This window comes from Diospyros lotus, chromosome 9, assembly GCF_014633365.1.
Source record: "Diospyros lotus cultivar Yz01 chromosome 9, ASM1463336v1, whole genome shotgun sequence".
Lineage (NCBI taxonomy): Eukaryota > Viridiplantae > Streptophyta > Magnoliopsida > Ericales > Ebenaceae > Diospyros > Diospyros lotus.
Window position 1 is genome coordinate 27,927,023 of NC_068346.1, and position 27,436 is coordinate 27,954,458.

A 27,436-nucleotide genomic window follows, 5' to 3' on the forward strand; every position below is an offset into this window, starting at 1 on the left:
AACGAAAATATTTAGCCTTAAATATCTGAAGCCAACCACAAAGTACAATTCTTCAACATTAATCATTTAACATGGGTGAAAATTAGAGAGAGTTTACTTACTTGAAGTCTTTAAAGTTCACTTCTTAGAGTTGCAAGTGGAGAAGTCTTAGTTGCCCACGACGTCAATGTGCCAAAAAAAAAAATCCTAATTCAGCCCTTACAAAGACAAGCATAAATTGAAATTCTTAGGACAAAATCACGTGAATCCAATTTGGTGAGATAAATAACTCATAGAGATACATTCTCAATTAAATTCACATCAAGATTCAGATTACATGACCCTCAAAATATTTTTCCAAATCCACAAACATAATTATTTTTTTTTTCTCTGGCAGCATGCAGTAAAATATTTTAAAAATCATATAAAAATAGGAAACGATGTCGTAAAATTATAAACTTTACACAGCATGTAGTAAACTCTTATAAGTTCATCACATAAAAAAAATGTGTAATAAATATATATATATATATGTATGGTAAATATAGGAAGTAAAAAGAGATAAGTTGAAAACGAATTTATTTTATTTCTGCTTTTAAAATGAAGTGTATGTTAACACATTTAGGTTTAGGAATTCTAAACTTGGGGTGTTCCATTTATGGTATCAGAGCTAAGAGTTTTAAAAGCGATTCTGTAGACTTTAAAAACTTTATTGAAGGGTATATGGGTGTTGAGTCATGCCACAAGTGAGTCCTCCTTGATCACCTGGTAAGGTCAATTTTTGTAATGTTCTTTAATGTTTGATTGTTGTGATTTGCCTGCATATTAATGCGTAGTATTTCCTTATGAGCATGATTTTCTCTTTGTTTTAGTAATGGCTCGTACTACCCGTTCTCAATCCTAAGAGGCAACTTCTCAAGCTCAGAATGAAGGGACAGGCAATGATGTGGTCCCTCAAGGTACTCCAATGACCATGGAGGCATTCATGCAAGCGTTGGCTACTTTCGGGCAAACCAACCAACCAAGGAGAAATGAAACACATCAGTATGGTAACATCTCTGAATTTAAGAAGTTGTCCCAACCATCATTTGCTGGCACTACAGATCCCCTCAAAGCCGAAAAATTGTTTACTGAGATTCAGAAAGCCTTCTCAGTCATGGAGTGCACTGATGGGGAGAAGGTTAACTATGCAACATACATGCTTCAGGGAGATGCATATGATTGGTGGTTGATGGTTTGACGCCAACATGAGAAAGATACTAGCCCCTTCACCTGGAAGTCGTTTACCAAGGCTTTCGATGACAAGTACTTTCCCAAGAGCATTCGCCAACAAAAAGAGATGGAATTTGTGAGGTTGGAGCAAGAAAGTCGAATAGTTGCAAATTATGAGGCATAATTTTCCCGTTTGGCTAAATTTGCTCTGAATTTAGTAGCGATAGAGGATAGAAAGGCGAGACGTCTTGAGGAAGGACTCAAACATCAAATTAAACAAGCAGTGATTCCGTTTGAGCTTCCCACTTACCGGGGGGTGGTCAACAAGTCTCTTCTTGTGGAAAAGGGCACAACTGATATGCGAAGAGGGGACCAAAGTCCAACTGAGTGGTCAGAAGTACAAGGATGGAAACTGTAAGGGCTAGAACAATAATAGGCAGAAGAGGAGAAATGACCTGGGAAAACATCAAGATCACCAACAGAATAAGTAGCCTAGGACGACTTGTCCGAAATGTGGCAAAGAACACTTTGGTGAATGCCTTCAGGGCCAAGGTGTGTGTTATAAATGTGGGAAGCCAGGGCATTTTCCAATGATTGTAAAGGTGTATGCTACAATTGTAGAAAGCCGGGACACATAGCGAAGAACTACAAGGAAGAAAAGAAGACTACTTCGGCACGAGTCTATACCATACTCAAGAAAGAGGCTGAAGATTCAACACCTGCAGTGTCAGGTACATACAATTTAGAATTGAGTACCTTTATCAATTAATACGATTTGATAAATCATTAAACAACTACAAAAGGCTAAGATATTTTCTAAGATTGCTAGGATAATGTTAAGGAGTATCACAATGGGTCTTACATAATAGATACAGATCATAAACTAAGTACCCAAAACATGACATTCATTCCATATATTTAATAAATTTACAAGAGATCAAACCATGAGGTAATAAAATTGCAAAAAAAAAAAAACTCAAACTATAGAACTGATAATGTTGTCAATACTCAGTGATGATGATGGTTGCAAAACACGACAGGTCCCAAATCATCTATGTCATCTGGGAGTGGCATCTGGCTACTACTAGTGTCATCAGGGTGAGGTAGAGAAGTAGCCTCAGAGAAACTAGGGAGTGATGCATTCTCTGGAATTATGGGAAGTTCAGAACTCCAATTTGGGTTTTGATCAGGCTATGGGAGAGACCAACTTGGAACAGGTTGAAGATGTGCAGAATAGGTTGCAAAGAGTAAATCTTGCAATATAGCTCGATAAGCTTGCAGATCACTAACCTGTTGTTGGAGGGCAAGAATATGGGATACACAGCCATAGACGGGATTTTGAAGACGGGCTTGAGCTTCAATGAAGAGTGTATCAGCAGCCCCAAACTGGTCGCCTAATAGAAGTTGGGCCAGGAGATTGGAAACATTTCTGGCACCAAAAACATGATGGATGGCAGGAAAATGAATAGCACCTTGCACATGACTAAAGTAAGGAGCAAAGATGCACTATGTAATGCATCCTCCATTCAAGACTATGCAAGCCCCACATCAAGATCGGATTCTTGGCATGATAAATCTAGGTTCTGGCTAAATCTAAACAAATTAGATATGAGTCAGATTTAATTGGATGGGGCAAATCAGGTATGGGTCGAACCTAAATCGGGTCGGGTCGAGTCAAACTTGATCTGGTCGGACTCACCCAGATTTGATTTTAGATCTGACAGTGGCAAGGTGGTTCGGCAGATTCAAGGCAAGCGGTGTCCAGTGGCGAGAGATATCCGATGTGCGGTAGAGGCGGCGTTAGTCGTGATGGCGGCCGGAGAGGCCAGGCGACGGTCGGTGGCTGCGCGAAGAAGCAGGAGTAGGCGGCAGCAGGGTCGGATCTGATTGACGAGGGCTATAGATGATGGCAGCGGGTGACCACGAAGGTCCGATCGGCGATCGCAAGACTGTGGAGAGGCCGAAGGTGACAGCGGTAGGGGCACTGTGCGTGCAGGAGGTTCCGACCAATGGCGAAGTAGGCGTTGGTGGCTATTGCAGATCGGGAAGTGGCGGCTATCGGATGTGGTGGTGGCGCTGGAAGGCAACGACGGCCGGTGGCTGTTTGCGCGCAGGGTCTGTGCGTTTCAAAGGAAGGAAGAAAGAAGGAGAAGAAGAAGAAGAAAGAAAAAAGAAGAAGGAAGAAGAAATATGGAAAAAAGAAAGAAAAATAAAAGAAAAAAATGTAAAAAAATAATAATAATAATTCTTTTTATGGAAAAGCATATTTTATTAATATTCCAGAGGTTTTAGAAAGAAAATTATCCGAACTCGCGAAAGTTGAGGTCAAGGCTTTTCGGGCTTTTTTAGTCCTGACCTTGTGTTCGAAACATAGGGCAACATAGGTGTCGAAATAAAGTTATATGAAAATTAGGTTTCGAAATAGAATGCTATGGTGTTTTGAAATAAGTGGCAAACTGTTGTTAGAAGGTAGTGTCGGGACACTCTGAAAAAGTTATGTCCATGGCATGAACTTTGTTGTTAGCTTACCTAGGACAAGAAAGGGGTCGGTGACTTGGCTTATCGGGTTGCATTGCCACCAGCATTATCAGGGATACATAATGTATTCCATGAAGTATATCCCGAACACATCACACATTATCAGTTATGAGTCACTGGACCTTCATGAAGATTTAACGTACAAGGAATCACTGATCAAAATCTTAGAGAAGGCCGGCAAGGAACTAAGGAAGAAGAAGATAACGTTAGTCAAGGTCATGTGGAGAAATCATGCAGTAGAAGAGGCCACTTGGGAGCGCGAGGATGAGATGGGCGCCAAGTATCCACACCTTTTTGGTAAGTTTCAATTTTGTGGATAAAATTTAATTTTAGGGGGTAAGGAGTTGTAACACCGAGTGTCATTTTACATGTATTTATAAATTTTGTGTAATTTTATTGCTTATGCTATAATAAATGATTAAATCATAATTATTACTGTCAATTATTGAGCCTTGTATTGCAATGGAAGGAAATGGACGTCATCATGCTCAATGTGCCAATTAAAAAAAAAAAAAATTTATTATGCAGTTCAATGTGTTATTATTGATTTAAAAATTTCTAAGTGTATTATTTTTTTTTATCAAACTCAATTCAAGTGGTTAAATACATTTATTTGGGTTGCAAATTTTTAATAGCATTTAGTAGAATCTAGAATACAAATTAATTTAATGTTAGCTTAATTTATGAGAGACTCATTCTTGACCCAATAAGTGAAAAAAAAACCCAAAAGCTCAAAGCCCAAATAAAGCCCACCAACTCAAAACCTAATAATAATAATAATAATAATAATAATAAAAAGAAACCCTAATACACCTTCGCCCCCTCCCAAACCTCATGCCTCCCTTTCTCCCTCACCCATCTCACTTTTCTCTTTTCTCTCAACCCATATATGACCTCTCCCATAGAAGAAGCAAAAGAAGAAGAAAGAGGTAACTATCCTTTTATTTAATTTTTCTCAAATCAACCTTTAATGAGATGTATATTTTATATACAATATATATACATAGATGTGGCTGAATACACATAACTGGTTCAGTTTTTATATCATTTAGGTATTATAGGCATGCAATTTTGATAGATTTAATGGAATAACAATGATGTCCAGATTATACACCTTTCCTACTCATATTTTAAGAATTCGTCAAAAATTGTATATGTTGAATTTTGGGGAGATTCAAATTGGAAAATGACCCCCTGTGAGTTGTCTATCATCTGGATTTGGAATGACATCATTTCGAGGCTTGTAGAAGTTTTTATGACATTTTTCGTATACATAGGCAGATTTATACGAGAATAGTGTTTTGGAAGATAGGAAAATGTTTCGGAATCCCAAACATTGATGTAATGAGCTCATTTTTTTTTATATGTAATGTAATACCCAGGAGTCCAGAGAAGAGTAGTATATATCGAGGATAAGTAAGGAAAAAAATAACACCAACTGGACACTTTTTGGGCTGAATGTATGCAAGAAACTCTTGGGTTAAGCGTGTTTGAGCTGGAGAAGCTTAAGGATGGGTGACCCCCTGGAAGTTTACGTAGGCCCATTAGCGTAAGTTATTCTGAACTTTCCTATCGCTCGATGCGGGATGTTATAATTTCTATCAATAATAACTGGAGACTCTCTTCTGATAAGCTGCCAACTGCACCGCTGCTTTTTCCCATAATTCATCCATTAGGTTCAAATTCTCTTTGAGACGATCTAAATTATTATCCTCCCTAAAGGCCATGACCTGCGGTGAGCTAAGATCCACTTCCACAGGGATGAGAGCGTCCATTCAATACACCAAGCTGAAAGGTGTTTCTTTAATAGGTACCTGACTGGTCGTGTGATATGCCCACAAGATGTTGCGGAGCTCATCGATACATCTGCCTTTCGGCTTCTTTAATTGGGTCTTTAGTCCATGCAGTCTGGTCTTGTTCCTTGCTTCGACTTGTCCATTTGCCTGTGGGTACACCACGGACGCCATTCTCTAACTGATCCCCTATCGATGACAAAAAGCTCAAAATACTTTTGAGTCAAACTATGTTCCATGATCTATGTTGAGTATACGAGGTACACCGAAATGACAATTAATGTCCTTCCATACCTTCCCCTCCACTTTCTTTTTAGTTATGGTGGCCAAAGTTTTAGCTTCCATCCACTTTGTGATATAATCTGTAGCTACCAGTAAGAATTTCCTTTGAGCAAATGCCACTGGGAATGGCCCCAGTATGTTTAGACCCCATTATGCAAGTGACAGTGGTTGGAATATCGGTTGGATGAGGACATGGGGCTTTATTGTCAGGGGAACATGTTTTTGACACTTGTCGCATGACCTAACCTTTTGGGTTATATCTTGCCTCAATGTGGGCCAAACGAAACCATCTCACAAGATTTTTTCGGCCAACGCCCTTCTCCTGAGGTGTTCGCCACAGTCTCCCTCATGCACTTCTTCTAAGGCTTGTTGTGCTTCTCCGAGCCCCAGACATTTCAGTAGCGGCTTGGAGTACCCTCTTTTATACAATTCTTGGGCGATTACTGTGAAACGAGTCGCACTAGTTTTTAATTTCCTTGCTTTATGGGGGTTTCTGGAAGCTCTTGACCGAGCAAATACTTCAATATCGGGTTCCTCCAATCTTTGGTCCCCATAACACAATACATGACCGTGTCTTCCCTTTTTTCACTTACGTTGGGATGTTGGAGGACTTCCATGTGAATCAGGCATTCGGGAGTGTCTTGGGCAAAGGCCAATTTTGACAGTGCATTTGCGTGCTGATTAGGGAGCCTGTTGATCTGAATTAGTTCAAAATGCTCAAACCTATGAGCGAGTTCTTTCACCTTCTGCAGATAACGGGCCAACATCGACTCCTTCACCTCATAAGCTCCTTGGAACTGTTGTACCACCAATTGAGAATTGTTGTGGGATGTTAGGTTCTTTACTTTCAATTTATATGCTAATTTCATTCCAACAAGCAAAGCCTTATATTCTGCTACATTGTTTGAGCTGGGAAAGGTGAAGCGGGGGGAGTACTCCAAGATCTCCTTTTTCAGGGAAATCAACACTATCCCTACCCCATATCCTTTGACATTTGATACTCCATCGATGAACAACATCCACTCTTTATCGTAGGCTTTTTCTATTGGTGGCGAGTGAGTACATTCTACTATGAAGTCTGCCAATGCTTGCCCCTTTATTGCCTTTCTAGGCTTGAAATTGATATCATACTCACTGAGTTCAATGGCCCATTTGGTTAGCCTCCCTGAGCACTCAGGCTTCTGCAGGACTTGTCTTAATGGTTGGTCTATCAATACTATTACAGCGTGTGCCTGAAAATAGGGTCTCAACTTTCTCGCCGCTGTTACCAATGCCAGAGCTACCTTTTTAGCGTAGGGATATCGTCACTTCACCCCCTGCAACATTTTACTCACGTAACAGACTGACCTATCAGCCTGCTCCACTTGCCTGACAAGGACTGCACTCACTGGAAGATGGCTGATTCCCAAATATAGACATAGCTTCAATCCAATTTTCAATCGGGTTAATAGGGGAATCCCCTTTAGGTACTCCTACAATTGTTGAAAGGCTTTCTCACACTCAACAGTCCACTGAAAATTTTTGCCCCCCTTTAAAGCCTTGAAGAAGGAAAGGCTGCGTTTGGCGAATTTCGAGGGGAACCTGTAACGACCCGCTCCCACTTACGGGCGCCACCGATAAATAATTGACCGGATTACTCACTTGAGAAACCACAACTAAAGGGTTGGACTATGTTTCAACAGGAAACGCCCTAGGTGGGAACTAGGCTTCGTCCTTCCCTTCGCTCCACTCAGGAATCAGTCCCAACTCAAATAAGAAAAATCCAGCGGACCAAGACCCGAAACCCAAGTGAGCTTCACCTCTCTTCAGCTCACCCCATAGCAAGCCAGAGGTGACCCAGGCATAAAGCTAGCATACAAACCCTTCGCTGAGTATTGGGGATTTATGAGAACATACCTTGCTGATCTTGACTCTGTCCGAAACTTGGCTTTACCGACTATGCTACATTCAACAAGCAATCTCACAATCATCTATTACACTATGATGATTACATCAATTAAATACATTTAAGCTCAATAACACAGACATTTACTCACAAGGGTATACATACACCACGCCCCCTGGCTACATATAAGCAATATTAAAAATACATAACTCGGGCAACTCAGCTAGTTGCCACAACGGCCTCCCGGCACCATCGCTGCTTGCATCCGGGCTTGGATCATCTACACATGAGGTAAAACCTCATGAGTCATAAAGACTCAGTAAGGGTGCAATGCATGTAAATATGAATATAGTCATGTTTATGTATGTCAATGCATGCAAATGAGGCTAGGTCCACTCATCCTCACAACCCACTAAGGTTTGAGGCATCAACCTATCAGCCCCCACCACACTAGTCCTCCATATGGCCACAGGTCCACTAGTTCTTGCATCACACAAGGTATAACCACTACATGCCAATGCAACATAAAAACATTATCAAACATATTTACCGACTTGCAAAGCCACCTCCACATGGGGCCATCCCTTACCTGGCTCGAAGCCTCCTCTCGGCCTCGGCACAAACTCCAGCCCGAACTCCGAGCTCTTCTAGGATCACTGCCTCCCTGGTCGAACCTCGACTCATTTGGAGAAAAATTCGAAAACGCCCACGCCGACGTTGCCTCCTGAGCTGCCGCTCGCGCCCAGAATTCCATTTTTGAGCTTCCGACAAGCTCTTCAAGCCCCAAACTAATTTCCAAAACTTTCCCTCATTTTTCTGGAATTTTTCCTATTTTTCCAAAAATTTTCCATATTTCCTTTTCTTTTCTTTTCTATCTTTTATTTTCTTCTCTTTTCGTTTTCTGTTTTTTCTTTTATTCTTCTCCTTCCCCTGCCTTTCTCTCCCGCGCAGCTACTGCTCATCTTCTTCTTCCTTGCAAACAGCCGCACCTCCACGCACAGCCATCGCCAAATGCCGGCAGCCACAGCCTTGGCCAGCCCCTTGCGTCACCCGCTACTCCCGGACCACTGCGCGACCAACGGCCAGCCGCCATTGCAGAGGCTGGTTTTCCCCCTGCACGCAGACACCCGCCATTGACGCCCCTGCCTTGCTGCAACCAGCAGCCCTTGTCGGCCATTGCGGCTTCCAAAACCATCGCTGAAGCTTCCTCCACAAACCGCTGCAACCGGCATCGTGCTATTGTAGCCACCGAACCAATCTTCGCCCGCCTTGGCCGTTGCCATCACGAGCTGCCATGGGAGCTTCCCCCGAGCAGCTTGCACGCACCGCCGCTGTCATCACCGTTGGCTTTGGTCGGCCATCGACGCATCAAGGCATCCCCTGTGACGCACCCAGGCAGCCCCCCTTTAGTCTCCACGAGCTCCATCGCGCGCCCTCATTGGTTCGCTGCTGCCCTCTTCTCGTTCCATCATCGGCCATGGCGGTCATTGCCATGGCCGATCAACCCCTCTCGCTCGAGCCCTCATCATTCTCACTCTTCTTCTCTCACATTGCTCTCTCTCTCGGACCTCATTTCTCCTCTCGGCCGAGCTCCTATGAGCTCTCTCTCTCTTCCATTTCAAATATACAGAGGCGTTTACTAGGAAGCTTCAAGGAAGCTTCCTCACTCGGCCATATACATATATATATATATATATTTCACACATTAACCCCTCAATTACTCCATAATTCCCTTTAGAAATTTATAATTACACTTAGGGATTTCAATAATATCGTTTGGGCCCTCCAATAACTAAATTAATTACTCTCAAGCCACTTAAATTCTCAAATTTCTCAAATTAATAATCGACTTTACTCGATATAGCCAATTTCGTCCCTGCGCTTGCACGGGACCTTCATTCGACCTGAAAACACTTAAGGGTTGCGTTACTCAGAAAACCGAACCACCCCTAGGGTCCCCTCAGCTTCCAGGAGGTCCCCTACAACCATTCGGTATTGGCACCCATTCAGCCTTATACAGAATTTATTCTAAAAATTATTCTCGGTTGGACCGCCACCAGCATCATTATTCTCATCTCAAGACGCTCATCAATCTCTTGCCCTCTTCCCTGGACATCCAAGTACCGAGGCACTCCCTGCCGCTAACTCGGCAAATTTTTATTAACTAATTATCGAGATTGACCCTTGGGCTTCCCGGACCACCCGAGGTCCTGACAAAATAAATCCAAATTTATTTATTTTTCAATTCCATGTAATTTCGGGTATTACAGAACCTGCCCAAGGCGACCTGTCAACTTCTAAATCTCCTTTATTGAGGAAGGGGACTACATATCGATTATCGCTTTCACCTTTTCTGGGTTAGCTTCTATCCCCCTGTGAGTAATCATGTATCCCAAGAATTTTCTTGATTTCATCCCAAAGGTGCACTTATCGGGATTCAAGCGCATATTATTCTCCCTGAACATAGCAAAAGCTTTTTCTAGCTGCTTGGTGTGTGACTCACCTTGCTTGCTTTTTACTATCATGTCGTCCACATAGGCCTCTATCACCTCCCCGAGTAGATATTTGAATACGTTGTGGTCCATTCCCTGATACATAGCCCCTGCATTGTTTAAGCCAAAAGGCATCACCTAATAGCAGTATATCTCTTTTTTCTGTGATAAAGACCATTTTTTTAGCATCAGAGCGAATACATACTGATCTGATAATAGCCTAAGAATGCATCCAGAAAAATCAATAAGGCATATCCGAAGGTGTCATCAACCAGTCTGTTTATTCTAGAGAGTGGATCAGAGTCTTTTGGGTAGGCCTTGTTAAGTTTGGTGAAGTTGATGTACATTTGCCATTTTTCATTGGCTTTCTTCACCATCATGACATTTGTCCACTTCTTCTTCTAGGCACTTCAATCTCTCTGGGGCAATATGTCTCTTCTTCTGTTTAATAGGTCGAGCCTCTAGGCGAATGTTCAATCAATGGGATATGATTTTTGGGCTAATCCTTGGCATGTCAGCTGGCGTCCAAGCAAATATGTCAATATAGGATCGCGGGCACTTGACGACCTCTTCTTTTTTTGGGCCCTCTAATTGGCTGCCCACATGCACTTGTCTTTTTCTATCACCAGGATTTAGAGGGATTGCTTCAAGCATTTTCGCTGGTTGAGATTTGTTGGCTTTGAGAGTCTTCTCACTGATCATTTAGGTCTCTCCGTCATTGTTTTTTCCTTTCCTTTGGCACCTTTGGTAAAGCTCACATAACATACCCTTGCTTGTTTCTAATTTCCTCTCTTACCTAGCCTACTCCCTGTGGTGTGGGGAATTTCATCAGCAAATACCCTTGAGAAATGACATCTCTCATGGAGATAATGAGGGAGCACCCCAAAATCACATTGTAGGCAAGGAAGAAAGTCTTGACTACCATGAGATCACTTGGGGGTAGTCTTCTACTGTAATGGGCAACTAAATTGATCCAACCCCGGGCACTGCTTCTTTTATAAAGCTATACAGAGGGAGGTTATCGTCTTTAGTTGGTCATGGGCAATATCCATCTTCTTAAAGCAATTCCAGTATAGTAGGTTGATAGAGCTTCCATTATCTACTAGTATTCTCTCAATGGGGTGCTTGGTAATAACAGTAGAGATAACCAGAGGATCATCATGAGGGAGCAACACATCTCCCTGATCTTTGAGTGTGAAAATAATGGGATCCTCGTTCTTTTGAACTTTTTCTATTGAGTCCACGTGTAGTGCCTGACGCACGTACCAGATTCTCTACCCTCGAGATCACGTGTATCCTTTCCACAATAGGCACATTATCATTTTCTCCTACGCTTGGCCCGGCTTCTTCTCCTTTCTAGTTGTTTTTTTGTCTTTCCCTTTGACAGGGTCATTGGTTCTCTCTTTTCCCGAGGGCATCATTTCTAGGGTGAGGAGATCTTATTACATTATCCCTCATTGGCCCTTTCTTCCTGCCCTGTCGATTCTTAGGCTTATCTAGCACGAATCTGTCCAACTTCCCTTCTCTGATCAATTGCTCAATCTGATTCTGGAGTTCTCGACATTATTTTGTAGTATCTCCCGAGGACTCGTGGAATTTGCAGAAAGTGTCCATGTTTCGACCCATAGACTGCTTGGAATAAGGGGGAAAGTTGATGAACCCTGTGTGCGCAATGGAGGAAAGGATAGCGGTTCTTGGTTCAGTGAGAGGTGTGAAGCTTCAGAATTGCATCTTTGGGAGCTCTTTTCTTTGCTGTATCTTCACTACCCTATCCAACCCAGCATCATTTGGCCTTCATGTTCTTTTACCTTCCCATGCATCCAAAATTCCCATTTGGACGATAAACTATTCTGCTAGATAAATAATTCGATCATGGAATTCGGCTTGGAAAAAGCTAGGGATCTTCTGAGTGGGGTGTACGTAGTTCCATTGAGTAGGGCTGACGCCACCAATCCGACTGAGAGATCCTTTACTTCCTCCGTTGTGGCTCTGAATCGCTTGACATATTGCTTCAAGGACTGATTAGGTTTCTGATGTAGGCTCATCAAATACATAACACTCTTTTTCTTCGGGATGTAGGCTGAGAACATCTCTAGGAATTCTTTCTTCAACTGTTCAAATGACCGTATATACCTTGTTAGTAATTCAGTGAACACTGCTAAGCCTGTCCTACCAGCGAGAGTGGGAAAACTTTATACGTAGTGACCTCATTCCACCCATGTAACACGGCTACTACGACGAAGTGTTGTAGGTGCTTCTCTGGGTCCTCCTTCCCCAAGTATACCAAAAGCTGTGGCAACTTGAACCCTAGCTATGTTGGTTGCCTTTGGAGTTCTTCAGATAAAGGAAACCCTTTCGTGGGTGTTTCCTTTGGCACCATCATCACTTGTTTATGCTCCAACACCTCTTCTATGAGGTGTTTGATGTCAGAAGCCTTGAGTGTTTCTTTCTCTACCTCGTTTTTGCAAGGCAATGTGACGTAAAGAGCTCTTGAGTGGGTTCTTTCTGTTATTTCTTCATATACAGGAGCTTTTCCTACCCACCTATCATATTCCCTTCTTGGGTCTGTCATTTCTAAGACTTGGTTATTCAGCCTTGAAGTTTCGATCCTTATCCCCTGTCATGTGGTCCTTATAGGGTTATCTTCAGTGTTCTACCCCATGCCGATTTGTCCCATGTGCGGAATATGGATGTCTGGCATTAGTTCAAGTAGCAAAGTAATGATTCCCTGTAGTCTTCTCATACTCTCCTCATTATTCATCCTGAGCTGATCATTCTAGTGTTTCAGCTCCTTAAAATTCTTTTGCAATTGTTCATAATATGAGAGTATGAGTGTGGGTGGAGTTGCTAAAGTCACCACGAGGTTTCCCCTTGGAATTGAAAACTGTCCAAGGGAGTGTTGTTCCTGACTAACGGGCGCTGCAAGCAGGACTTGCTTCCCTTACCCTGTCTCACGTCTCCTCAATCCAACTGCGTGTACCTCTCCTTGTTCGGAACACTCCATGCCTCTCAGTCAGGCAGTCTAGTTGCCTCGGAGCATAAGAATGTTCCTTGAGCGCACCTCATTGTTTGGGTGATCTTCTAAAAATCCAAATACTGTAAGGACCTGGCTAGGGTCTCTTGTGGCTTCTATCCTAGTACGAGCGCTCCATCGGGTGGGGTTAGGAGAGTTCGCCAAACTAGCAAACCTTGTCTCTCTTGACATCTTATGTTAAGATTGGCTTTTAGTCCTTTCTCACAGAAGGGGCCAAATTGTTGTTTCCAAAAATACAACAATTAAATTTTATGATGTGGACCTACTTGAGCTCGGTGTCTGGTGAAATAAGGTTATTGTAAGGAAAGTTGCCACAAGGGAGTTTACTACAAGGATGCTCACCGCAAGGAGGTTCGCTTCAAAGATTTTGCCGCAAGGGTCTCGTCTCAAGGATTTCGCCTTAAGAACCTCGCCTTAAGGATTTTCCCGCAAGGATCTCTGCCTTAAGGATCTCACCTCAAGGACTTCACCTTAAGGATTCTGCCACAAGAATGTTCACCTTAAGGATCTCGCTTGATTCTGCCACAACGAACTTTGCCTTAAGGATCTCACCGCAAGGATCTTCACCTTAAGGATCTCGCCGCAATGGTCTTTGCCTTAAGGATCTCGCCGCAATGGTCTTCGCCTTAAGGATCTCGTCGCAAGGGTCTTCACCTTAAGGATCTCGCCGAATTGATCTTCGCCTTAAGGATCTCGCTGTAAGGATCTTCTCCTTAAGGATCTTGCTGCAATGATCTAGCTTTATGGATCTTGCCACGAGGACGTTCGCCACATGAGAAGTTGCCGCAAGGATATTATCCTGTTGATACTAAAAAATGGGTTAGAAGGCTCGCGAGAATCCTTGCCCGTGACGACCCTCCGATGCCTAAGTCAGTACCGGATCAAGATAATTATTCATGAAAACAATAAAAATGTAGTCAATGTATTAAATTGTTACCGAATTTGGAAGTCCCCTTCATGGTCCTGTAGCTAGGTATTTATAGGGCATGATTCTCAAGGATGCTCGGTGTTGACACGTGTCGCTTGTTGAGTGGGAGCCTTAGTGTAACACCCCTGATTTCCCAGGTGTTAAAATAACTTAGGATTTTAGGAATTTCTTTTTTTTTTTTCCCGTAACACATCCACTGATGTATAACCTATAATTCCTAAAAATTCAAATTTCACCCTCTAAGCCTATCAAACTCAAATAGCTAAAACATGTGTTATAATTATAAATGCGTAAGCTATATCGAACCTGATATGATACATAACCATAATGCTTGATTTATCATATGAGAAATCATTCAAGACGTCTACAAAACAAATTACATGGATATCATCTCTCGAAAATGATAACCAAACGTCTCAAACATAACCAAAAACATATTAATGTTTGCATCGATTGAAATACTTAAGGATATTCTAAAACATGCTACAAATAGCAAAATAAGCTTATTCCCTAGACTACCGCAAGCTCCTTGCCGGAAGACCCCCCTATCGCTAGTTATGTTGCCGCGAGGGCCCTTGTTGCGAGACCCTTTGCAATAAGACCTTCGTCGCGAGGCTTTTGTAGCTTGCCACGAAGACAGTTGTTGTAAGGCCCCTGGCGGTAAGGCGTTCATCGCAAACCGACTTGTTGCAAGTACCCTCGCAGCAAGGCTTTTGCAATAAGGCCTTTTTATGCAAGAGCCTTTTTGCCTAGGGATCTTGTCGTACAGCCCTTGCAGCAAGGCCCTTGTCGGAAGGCCTGTGACAAGGCATTTGTCGCAAGGACTTTTGCCGTAAGGCTCTTTTTTCTTGAAGCTAGGAGTACACTATAACGAGCCTTAATTTTCATTTTTCTTTAAAAATTCTCATTTTTCTTGCTTTTGATTCTCTTTGTACAATAGTTGTAGTTTGGCAACAACAGTTTTTGAAAATTGGCTAAATCCCTTGCATGAACCACCAAGTGCTGGCGTCATCTTTCAATCTGCTACTTAATTCACATTCAGTAGATATTCAACTAATATCTATCCACTTGTTTACTATTTTATCTCATGAATTATGACATGTGACTCACCATCATTTATCATTAGTATCTCATACTAATCAAATATAGTAGACCATGTGGCAGTCTGTAATTAATTAATTATATTCCCCTTCTAAGAAATCTAAGAACTGAGAATATCTTTAAGAAACCCGAAACTAAAAGATCTTTGTCACATATTCTTAATAATTTAAGAATAAGACATTTATTAGAAGATTTAAGAACTCATTCATATAAATATTTGAGAGATATGAATTAAGATATGACCATAACATATGTTAATATATTTACATTATTAGTCCCAATTTACACATGTTAGAAGTTATCTAAATTTAGCATTAGGGCACTAACTCTAACTCTGTACAATCTCACATCACAAATTTTAATTATTGTATTTTGACAATAACATATGTAAATATCGTTTTGGTTTAGTTGAAATGTTGACAAATTATATTTTTCAGTTTGGTTGTAAAATGACTAAAAACCAATTGAAAAAATTGAATCCACTCTCTTAATGGTATTTGTATAAAAAAAAAAAATCATTTTAGTAATGTTTACTCATTACATTTACACCCATCAAGTTTAACAAAAAAGCCAAACACTCCTTACATTTGCAAAATAATAAAAATCTTCTTTGAATTTACACCCCTAGTTACACTTTTTTCTTTTGTTACGTTACATCTGTTAAAAGTTTTTATATGATTAAAATATCTCATATTTTTTCTCTTTGTATGTTGGTCTTTTTTTATTTCGAAGATAATTTAACTATTATTGAACTAAGGAGAAGAAAAGAGATTGAGAAATCATTAGATTTTAGTTAGTTTGTTAAACAAAAAATAGGATAAAAGGAAAGAAAAAATATTAAAGTGTTTCCATTATATTAAGACTCTTCACAACAATAAAAAAATATAAAGTGGGAAAGGGTATTATCTTTTTGCAAATGTCTCAATGTGTTCTTGTAAAGTCTAAAGACACATTTGCGCACTTGAACTTGAAACTTTTAACCACTTGTGCCCCTGAACTTTGAGGGGGATCTATTGTACCCCTCAAGTTATATTTTGGAACCTATTACATATTTCAAGTGTGAATTTTGGACCCATCATGCATCTCATTATCTAGTCAGCACCATCATCTTCTTGCCTCTTGCGCCGCCACCATCTTCTTCTTCTTCTCCGTCACCATTTGTTGGTTGTGGTCGGTCGCTTCATTTTCCTCACCTATCATCATTGTCGTCGTCATCATTTTCTTCTTCTAGCTTGCTTCCTCAATAGCGGCTATGGTGTTGAGTACGAAGCTCTTGACCATGGCATTGACTAGAAGTCATCAGCCATGTCTATGGCCATAATCGACCAATGACCGAGAAGAAACGCCTCAATCTGTTGGCCAAGACGAAAAAGAGTATTGGATTTCATCGAAGACCCGATTTTGGGTTTCGTCGAATGAAGAAACCCAAAATCAAGTTTCATGACAACTGACCCATCTGTGGGTTTGTAGTGGCCGATCGGTCGAATGACTCCTTGGCCACGATTTTAGGCTGTAACGACCCAATTATGGGTTTATATTATTTTGGTATTTTGGGATATTAATGCCATGTGAATGAAATTCTGAATATTAATTGAAATTGATATCTTAAGTGTTGTAAGTATATATATATGTGTGAATTTGTGATTAATTAAGGAAAAGAAAAGAGTAAGGGACCAAATGGGAATATGGATAGAGGAGTGAGGGCAAAATGGGAATGAGGAGTTGGTATTTAAGGATGCCTTAGAGAGAAAGCCAAGATTATTCTCTCATCTCTTTCTCTCTCATTCCTCTCTTCTTCCCCTTCACTCCTAATCTCTTCTTCTTCCACTTGAAGCTTCAAGGAAGGAAATTGAAGGCAAAAATTAGGGGGCTTTGGTGGAGATTTGGAGGCTCATCTTCTTCCTTAAACTCTTCCACTTGGGACGAAAGGCAAGTTCTCTTTATATTCTTCTATAGGGCAAGTTTCCATTGGGTATTCTTATTGGTAGAGACTTTGGGTCTTTTGCTTCCTTTGGAGCCATTGAAATGTCCACCTTTGGGTGAGGGTTAGAAAAACCCGTCATTTGGAAGAGGGTTGGTTTTTGAAAAATTTGGTTGGTTGCGTCTCGTTTCTATTTCTTTGAATTTTTGGTTAATCGTTTATACCATCTAAATGGAGACTTGTTTCTCTCTATGTTTTAAAAGAGAATGATTCACTTGTTGTTAGGGTGTAGTAGCATGCACAAATTTGGTGAAGTTTGCATGCATTTCTAGGGTTTCTTGAAGCTCTCGGCTTCTACTTGTCGACAGCCCCCGAGAGACTATTGACAATTTCCAAGAATTGATTGACAGGTTCACCCGCAGTGGCTGTCGATCGATAGATATAGAGAGGGTGTTTTTGAGGCGGTCAACCGGTTGGTTGAGGCTGTCGACCGGTCTTCCCCATAACCCACCAGGCGATTGGTCGTTGCTAGTTGTTTGTCGACCAATTGTCTCTCCTGTTGCTCAAATTCCTTCTTAATGGATCCGATTTGCCCCGGATTGATGTGGGAACTCCTAGAAAAACCCTCCAATATGACAAACCTTGGAATGTAATGTCTAGAGGGTGGGAAGTAAGAGGGTTCCAAATAATTGACATGGGGTCGAACTATTGCATATAAAAGTGTTAAAGGGAGATGTTTTATGCCGGTTGCTTATGCCGACAGTAGGAGCTACGACTCATAATATCGCCTAGTACGAACTAGGGCGGGGGTGGATAATAGTCCATAGTTGATGCCGGTAGCATAATCCGACTGTGGGAGCTACGGCTCATAATACCGCCTAGTACAAACTAAGGCAGGGTGGATGATGGTCCACAGTTGATGCCGATGGCTTATGTCGACTGTGGGAGCTACGGCTCATAATACTGCCTAATATGTACTAGGGCGGGGGTGGATGACGATCCATATTTATTATGGGTGTTTGTGTATTACTGTATGACATAAAGGCATGACGTGTATGATCTCGTTCATTGAGGGATTTCTTTGTTTTTATTATGATGATATTCGTTGTGTTCTTCCCTTAAAGAGGGAATATACTCTCACTCTTGTCATTGATTATCATGCCTCATTTTTACATTCATTTACCTATTGATTATACTTGTTGAGCTTTGTAGCTTATGTTATTTTCTTGCATCATTCCAAGTTCAAGTAAAGGAAAGGCAAAGGAGGGTGGTGAGCCTAGTCATGTCTGAGCGGGATAGATATGTGTACAGAGTCACTCCAAGCCTATGGTCCTTAGGGGTTGTTTTGAGGGTGAAGGGTTAAAAGTTGTAATTGGTGTATTTTATTTTTGTGCCCTTCTCATTATTTTGTTATGTGCGGATTGATATGTCCAGTTAAAAGAATGATGTAATGCTACATGGTGTTATATATTTTATTTGAAATCAAATAGAAAATGCGAGATTATATGCTTGGTTTATGGATGTTGTTTCTGTGCCTTTTCCATAAAGACTCTTTCACGGACCTCCTATGCTAGCAGGAGTTCCGGGAGGCGGGCCTTTATATAGGTCGTATTCTCCATTCTTGATTCGTTACTTCTGTGGTTGCCATTAAAGATGGCAAGCCAACGACCAAAGTCGCTGGCAATGAAAAGAGAAGAAGAAGATGAGGCGGCTGGAGGTGGAGCAAAGGAAGATGGTAGTCGATAGTGAAGGAAGATGAAGTGGTTGTGGCGGTAACGCATAGCAAAACAAAAACCCTAAGTGATGTGCTTGGGGAAGATGATGGGTCTTGACCCAATTAAGTGTTGGGTCGACCTACTGGGTTGGATATGAAACCTGATTTTGGGTTTCATTTTGATCGGGTTTCATTAAAAGATGAAACCTGATCTTCTTTTTCGTCGCACACAGTTTCTCCGTCATCGTCATCTGCTACCTGTGCCTCCATCGTCTGTCACATTTTCCATCGCCGTTTTCATTGTCGACATCTACCCCATCACTGTGCACTATGTGTGTCTGTATATATATATATATATATATTTAACAATCACTGTGCATAATTTATGTATTAATATAAAATTTAGATAAATAATTGTGTATAATTTATTAACATATATATATTATATTAATATAAAAATTTGTGGAAACGTGTGTATGTTACCTGTAGAATTTTGGGATTTGAGGGGTATAATAAGTCCCTTTTCGTAACTTGAGATGCACACTAGGTCTCTCTTCAAGTTAAATAGCATAAGTGGTTAAACAGGGAGAGTTTAAGGGCAAAAAGGTATGTTTAGCCATTTGTAAAACCTAATGATAGGGAAATTCTATTTGTAGCAATTTATTTTGCTCTTCTGAACTACTTTTTAGTAAAATTCAATATGACTAAAATAACCTGAAATGAAAACCCATTTATATTCTTCTAAATATGAAACCACAACTCCTTTACCATCGCAACCACCTTCTCCATTACTCTCCCTCTATTCTTTTTTTCTTTCATGCTATAGTGAGTTGTTCTATGGATGATTACACTCAAATGGTGACTACATGAGATGAGTCGAATGAGGAAGAGAACGATTCAAAAAACATCAATCAAAATCAGTTGAAAATGGACTCCTATCATTGGTTGAGGTACGCCCAAACCCTAGGGTTCAAGAGATATCAATTCTTCAAAAATATATTTAAGTAAAAAAATCAAAGCATCCAAACCCAAAGGTACAAGTGCGATGATGGGTGGCCGTTATGGTGGTTGTTGTTGTCGTCGTCTTCTCCATGGGTCGTTGCTAGCCATTCTTTTTTTGCTCTTTATTCGTTTGATTTTGCTGTCAACATGGGCAACCATGTTCGTCGTAGCCAATGGACGTTAGTTGAAGTCGCAGGCGATCACTATGGTGGCGCCCTTTTGTCTTTCGCTCGCTGTTGCCATCTTCTTGATGTGGGTCTTGCCATGGCCACCAATTTTTGGCCGTCTTTTGTTGTGTTCATTCCTTTTTGTGAAAAATCTGAATCCTAGGGTTCAGGTGTTCTACGTGTAATCAAAAAGATGAATGCCTACTTTTTTAAAGTATGTTTTCGTTGCAAAGCACTGACAGTTGATTCAATTGGATTGTTAGGATTTGAGGGAAATAGTGGTCCTGCGGTGGTAATATGCTAAGAGGGTATTTTAAAAAAATAATAATTGTAAAGAGTAATTGTGTGATGCTGCAAAAAATAATTATAGAAAATTGTTTGAGAGAACAAAACAAGTGGTTGCATATAGAATTTTCCCAAATAATATAGAGGATAATTTACTCATTTTGGTATAATTTTACATGAATGCCGCGCGCGCGCGGACCGAAGCCAAATGTCTTATCAAAATTTGAAACGAATCTGTAGAACCGCCCAAAACAACCAAGATCTAAAGCAAAACCCTAAGTCCGAATCCTCAATTCACCATTAGCACCATCCCTTTCTTCCCCCTCACATTGAGAGATCAATGCCAAGAGGCGACGATGCTCAGTTCAGCGCGGCGAAGCGGGGGTACCGGAAGGCGGCGGAGGATGGGAATCACCAGGAGGAGGCAAGGTGGGCCAACGTAATTGGCGATATCTTGAAGAACAGAGGAGAGTACGTTGAGGCCTTGAAATGGTTGCGAATTGACTATGAGGTCTCTGTTAAGCACCTTCCCGAGAAACATCTCCTCCCCACTTGTCAGTCTCTGGGTGAAGTCTACCTCCGCCTCGAGTTCTTCAAGGATGCCCTAATTTATCAGGTATGTTCCTTTTGTCTACCTATATTATGTCCCTAATCGTTGGTTTCTTTTTTTTGATATCTTCGGTCCGTGAGAAGGTCGGGGGAGAGGAAGAAAATGAACAGATTGAATCGAATAATTGAGGTAGCTGAAGAATTGAAGTTAATGACTGAAGAAAACCATTTTTTTTGAACTATTACTTAGGGACCGACGACAGAATAATTTCTTTAAATATGCCTGGACTTATCAGGCTATTTGTTTTATCTTCCTCTGGGTTCTACGCAATTGTATACTGTTTTCTGTACTGTTGTTGCATGTGATGGTTTAGAAACAATTCTACTTCGGAAAACAACCATAGAAAATGCTTTTAATGATTTATTTCACCACAACTGTTTTGTCAGATTTTTATGAAACAAGTTCAGTGATAGGAACAAAGAAAAAGTTGAAAATGCTGGTCTTTTCGAGTTTCCAGCATGACTTTGAAATTGCAAGTTTCTGTGAACAAAATGTTCAGAAAACTTTTCCGCACCTGTACTTTAAATTTCATGGTTGTTTGGTTCAGCTTATAGAGATAAGGAAAGGGAAGAATTAAGTTAACTAATCCAGGGAATGCATTTTATTCCTTTTTTTTCCTCTTAGCAACCAAATAGTTTCATTGTAATTTTCTTGGCACCATTATGAAGTTTCTATAAGAAGTGACTGATTATTATGGTTTTTAAAGACTAGATTGTCATGCAAACATAATCATTTGAGCTGCTATGAGATTCCTATTTGACCGTTAACCAAAGATCGTTTTTCCCTTTTGACACCCATCACTTTCATATCTGTTTTCTTGTATTCTACACTTTGAGTTGGAAGGAAATGAAAAAGGATGTTAAATGTTGCTTACTGAAATGAAATGTAAAATTGTCTTCATATTCATAGTTTCTGCATTTTTATATGAAATTATTGTTTCCCATGCCTCTTTTGTTCTATGATGACAGAAAAAGCATTTAGAGCTGGCCAATGATAGCAATGACCTCATTGAACAACAAAGGGCCTGCACTCAACTTGGTCGAACTTACCATGAGATGTTTCTCAGATCTGATGACGATCATTATGCTGTTCGGAATGCCAAAAAGTATTTCAAATCAGCTATGAACCTTGCCCAATTGCTTAAGGAGAATCCACCCTTGGGTAAATCTTCTTTTCTTAAGGAGTACATAGATTCTCATAATAATATCGGGATGCTGGAAATGGATCTTGATAACTTGGAAGAAGCCTGGAAAATTCTCACCAAAGGATTACAGATTTGTGATGAAGAGGAAGTAATTGAAGATGATGATGGGCGTAGCAGGCTCCATCATAACCTTGGAAAAGTCTATATGGAACTCCGGAAGTGGGATAAAGCTAGAGAGCATATTGAAAAAGATATTATGATTTGTAATAGAATTAGCCATTGCCAAGGAGAAGCAAAAGGGTACATCAATCTAGGGGAGTTGCATTATAGGGTGCAGAAATGTGAGGATGCAATTCTTTGCTATGAAAAAGCACTCAAACTGGCAAAATTCATGGAAGATGAGGATGCTTTGGTTGATCAGATTGGTCAGAATATAGAAATTGTAAAAGATGCAATGAATGTGATGGATGAATTAAAGAAAGAAGAGCAAAATCTCAAAAAGCTGATGAGAAAAATGTCCATGGCTGGAGGTGCAGCAAGTCAAAGGAAATGTCTGCTGGAGCAAAATGCAGCTCTTGATCGTCTTATAGAGAAATCAAGCACAATCTTTGCATGGCCGAAAGTATGTTTCTGTACAGTTTTCTTATGTTTCTGTACAGTTTTCTCATATTGTCACTGTAGATCTCTCATCAGTTGCTTGAGTGACTACTCAATGCAAAAACGATTATTGTGATTTTTGAATGAACTCTTAATATTTAAGACTTTTTTTTATTTTTTATTTTGACAGCCTGATTTATGTTTAATCCAATTTTCAGGTCGTGGCACATGTTGGTATGATTGGATTCTCATTTGTATTTTTACATGCATTTCTTTAACAGTCAGAGTCTAAAGCTTCTATGTAATTGTTTACCCCCCCCAATTCACCTGCCAAAAAAAAGCCTTTTCTGTGCTTGTGTATGTGCATGAATAAAATCTTGTATGCATGGCTTTAGGCATGTGTTTATTATTGTGAACTGTTGTTTGGAATTGATGTCCATTTATGTTTTATGAGTTCCTTATTATTGTGTCTAATACAAAAGTAGTCATCCTGTTAGGGACTGAAGCTGTGTCCTTTTCCCTTGTATTTTTTCCTTACATTTTTATTTCTTTTCTCAATATCCAGAAAATCAACCATCTTTGTTAATAACAGCTTATACCTATCTCCTAACTTAGATGTAGTGGAAATTTTGCACTTTTGCTCTAATATCCCAGTTTTGTTGAATAGGAGAAAGTGGGTTAAGAAAAAAGGTTAGAGAGAGTGGACGGTAATTCCCTGGGAGAAGGAAAGAAATTTATACTTCAAAGAATTAATTGCTAAAAAGAAAAAAAGTGATATCATGTTCTAAATCTTACAAGCATTGACTATGCTACCTTTCTGGTTTTTGTTATATGTTAGCTTTCATGCTGCTTTGAGCTTTATAGGACAAATTTGCAAAATTTTTCCCGTTGCATATAACTACACAAGCCAAACTTTTTGCATTGTTATTACCACTACTAGATTGGATAAACTCTTTTTGTTGGCCTGCAGATAACCTGATTTCCTTGCTTTGAGTCTTTGTTATTCTCTGAAGATGTATTAAAATTTCAAGCAATTTCAGGAGTTCAAAAGATGTATTCATCTTGTTTTGGAGCATGAGATATGTCTTAAGAGGGTCTATTAATTATTTTGATGAGTTTAATATTTTAATTAAACTTGCTTAACTTACTATACCTCTTACTGTTGGTATTGTGAACAAACATCGTATTCATCCGATTCAAACTTAACTCTTTGTTATGGGCTTGGAAGTCACATTAGAAAAGTTATGTTACTATTTGGTTTTCATCAACGATTGAAGCTATGCCATTTTTTTGAAATGCTTGTGTTTAGCATCTTGAATTTGCCAAAAGGAAGAAGAGAGTAGCAGGTGAACTTTGTGACAAAGAAAAGCTCAGTGATTCCTTTCTAGCCATTGGAGAGTCATATCAAAGGCTTAGAAACTTCAGCAAAGCACTAAAATGGTATACAAAAAGTTGGGAGGCCTACAAATCAATTGGCAACTTAGAGGTAAGTTAAGCTGCATCCAACTTCATGCTAAGACAACACTGGCTATTCTGTAAACACATTCTTAATAGGAAAATTTACAGAGAAACAAAAGAATTTGGAGTCTTTTTACGTGATAGGGACTATTCCCAACTCCCTCCAGAAAAGAATTCTAGATAATCTTCGTAACAAAGTATTACTTAAGGTGCTTCGATTTTGAAAGATGACATTGCTGAATGGTGGAGCATGCTTAACCTGCATAGGGCTTTCATATCATGAATATAAACATTCAAATCATTGCTAAATGTATATTGCATTGTATTTTCTAGATTCTTTTCTGAAGTGGAAGATTGGTATTGATTTAGGGGCAAGCATTAGTGAAGATTAATGTTGGAAATGCGTTGGATTCCAGTGGTAAGTGGGCTGGTGCTTTAGGTGCATTTGAAGAGGGTTACAGGCAAGTATCTTCATTTTTGGGTTATTTTGTGTTTGTTTCATTGGTTATGAGCAATTAGAAACATGTCGATATTGTGCTGTCCTTTAACCACTAGAATTAAGAAGTTGATGAACCTTGTGAATTCTGATCCCGTCAGCATATAAATTATTTTGATGTTATCATATAGCAGAAGGTGATAAAATCTGTCCCACAGATTGTAGATAAATGTGATTATGTAAACATCATCTCAACTCTCTCCCTTCCTCTTTATCTTGAAGAAATGCATACAAGGGGTACGTTATAAAAATAAATGTATTGTTGAATTGTTAACCACCATCTGATCTAAAAGTTTAAGTTGTTTGATAGAGGTAACATACCAACTCACATGTGGCCAAGTTTCACTACATAATTGGTCCAAACACGTGCAACCATTTAAATATTGGGTTATCAGTGAGGTTTGAACTCAAGACCTTTGCCTGCTTTGATATTATCTTGAATTGTTAACCACCATCTAATTTAAAAGGTTAAATTGTTAGATAGAGGGTCAACTTTATCTTTTATATTATCATTTTTACTCTCAACATGCATGAATAAAGATGATTGAGTGATTGGTTGAAGTTATTAGAGTCACAATTTATTGTTCTGGTTGCATATTAGTGCACCCATAGTGTCAAAAGGTCATTTTAATCTGTGTTTGTTGTCACAGGATTGCTCAACTGGCAGGTCTTCCTTCTGTTCAGCTATCTGCATTGGAGAATATGCACTATAGCCACATGATAAGATTTGATAGTGTTGAAGAGGCCAGGTAAATATGGTTCAACGTATTCTTCTGCAGTTAGGAAACTCCTTAAGTTTTGATAACAAGAAAATGAATTGTTTTATTGAAAGTACCGAACATGGAAAAGGAATATTATTTGGATAAATTGAAATTTTCACTTCTTTGGTTATGAGTCTAGAATAATCAAATTGGGCTATGTGATTTGTTTTTGCTCTGGCATTAAGATTTAGTATCTTTCTTGTTGAACTAATTATGCTCCCATTTAGGAGGTTACAATTGGAAATTGACAAGTTGAAGCAGTCAAAATCTAGAGAGATTGAAGCTCAAAATATGGAGCAGGATTGTTGCTATGAAACTGAAACCGAAGGAGATGATATATTACCAAATGGGTTGGATATGGGCTGTTCCCAAGACACAAGTAAATCTAATTCTGGAAAATCAGCATCTTACACCAAAATAGAAGACCTACATGACGATGTACCTTTGATTTCACTTTTTCATAACTCTAGAAGTGCATCAAAATTGAAAGCTGCTCATTTTCCTATTACTTCCACAAATTCAACTCAAGCTTTAGCTAGAAGAATTCCTGTAGCCACAGGTAGTCAGGAAACTGTTGTTGGCCGTAAGCGCATCCGTATAGTCCTTTCTGATGATGAAGGTGAAATACATGATGATGTTGGGTATTCAAGGGAAAGACGTGAAACTCTGGAAGATGGTGTTCCTACTTCTGATGATTGTAAGCCTAAATATTTGAATCTGATATGCTTATTGACAATTTTGTGCTGAATCAATTCTTCTTTTTCATGATTACAGTGAAGAGTAGGAGTGCTCAAGCTGGTCCTGCTTGTGAGTTCCAGGTGAAAAAGTTGTTGGATGAATCTTATTTTGTTCCTTTCTCCTTGTGAAGTTTGTGATTAAATTGCTTGAAAAATCTTCAATTATTATGGCAATGCTTGGATGGTTTTTTGTTTGGCAATTACTTATTCATTTAACCTTAATCACAATCACTATACGACTGATAAATCAACGGAAAATAGAGTATGCTATGATTTACATGGAAACCCAAGAATCAAGCGAAAAATCAGGAAGGTTTAAAATTAGTCTAAATGAACACTAAATAAAAAAATAAAGATGTAGAGTGAATCACTTATCTAGTTGCTAGAACCAACAACCTAAGATTGAGGGCTCTTGCTTGCTAGAACCCATGATGTGCTATTAACTGTATATGTTGATCTTATATCCCTATCCTACTACAACTTGCAGAGAATAGAGTAGATAGAACTTTCAGATTAACAATGTCATTTGCCAGTAACATGCATCAAATCATTTCTGCCTAGATGTGTTTAGTGAGTTCATCCACTATTGGGTCAGAGAGATAAGGGCTTAATGTAGTTCCTTGGTGCAATCAAATTCCAATTGAAAAAACCTTAGTATTTCTTGCACATGTTTTTGCTCCATGATACATGTCTTTAATAGCTTATGTAGAAGCAATTTGGACTCCTTTCCTTGGCAAGTTGGTGCTGATGTTGTCGACAGTCTCTGACAAGGGCTGGAAGTTGGACTGATGATGAAGGAGGAAACAATTGAGGAGAAGGTCATCTGGCTGGTGTGATAGGTACGAAGTGGTGTAGGAAAGATCTTTCGGCAGGCCACAGTTTTATTGGCGGTGGCAATAGGCTTCAACGATACACTTTAGTTGTGGCGAGGCTTCCGGTGAAAGCGTCAGACTGGTTTGTATAGGTTGGAAGAAAAGGTTGGAAGGTGTTGTTAGCTGTCTGAACAGCTTCTGGATGGGCTGCAAGCACATTGATATTGCCAGTGAAAGTATCTGAAGGATCCGAATAGGTTGGCTAAGGATTCCAACTGTTTTGGGAAGATGATACTGCATTGGGGCTGAGTATGTCGCGTCATAAATGTTGTAGAGAATTTCCTGAAATTTTCTAGGGTAGTGAGAGGTTCCAACAGCTTGAGAGATTTGTTAGAAATTCTCAATTCTTAATTGAAGGAATTAAGGGAGAGCATAATCAAATTTTATTTTGATACCAATTTGATGTGGGACAACAATAATAATACATC

The 27,436-nt window shown here is 39.8% G+C and overlaps 1 protein-coding gene across 2 annotated transcripts in view; it reads left to right on the forward strand.

Annotated features, from left to right (window-relative positions):
* The first annotated feature begins 20,508 nt into the window (after positions 1–20,508).
* The window catches only part of LOC127810586 (protein TONSOKU), a 61,303-nt gene continuing 54,375 nt past the window's right edge, over positions 20,509–27,436 (forward strand). For both annotated transcript variants that reach the window (XM_052350132.1, XM_052350131.1), the window contains exons 1-7: positions 20,509–20,949; positions 21,912–22,709; positions 23,994–24,170; positions 24,512–24,603; positions 25,289–25,387; positions 25,627–26,096; positions 26,174–26,217. In XM_052350132.1, coding sequence (XP_052206092.1) covers positions 20,674–20,949; positions 21,912–22,709; positions 23,994–24,170; positions 24,512–24,603; positions 25,289–25,387; positions 25,627–26,096; positions 26,174–26,217 — 1,956 coding nt within the window. In that variant the 5' untranslated portion in view covers positions 20,509–20,673. The remainder of the gene's footprint in view (positions 20,950–21,911; positions 22,710–23,993; positions 24,171–24,511; positions 24,604–25,288; positions 25,388–25,626; positions 26,097–26,173; positions 26,218–27,436) is intronic.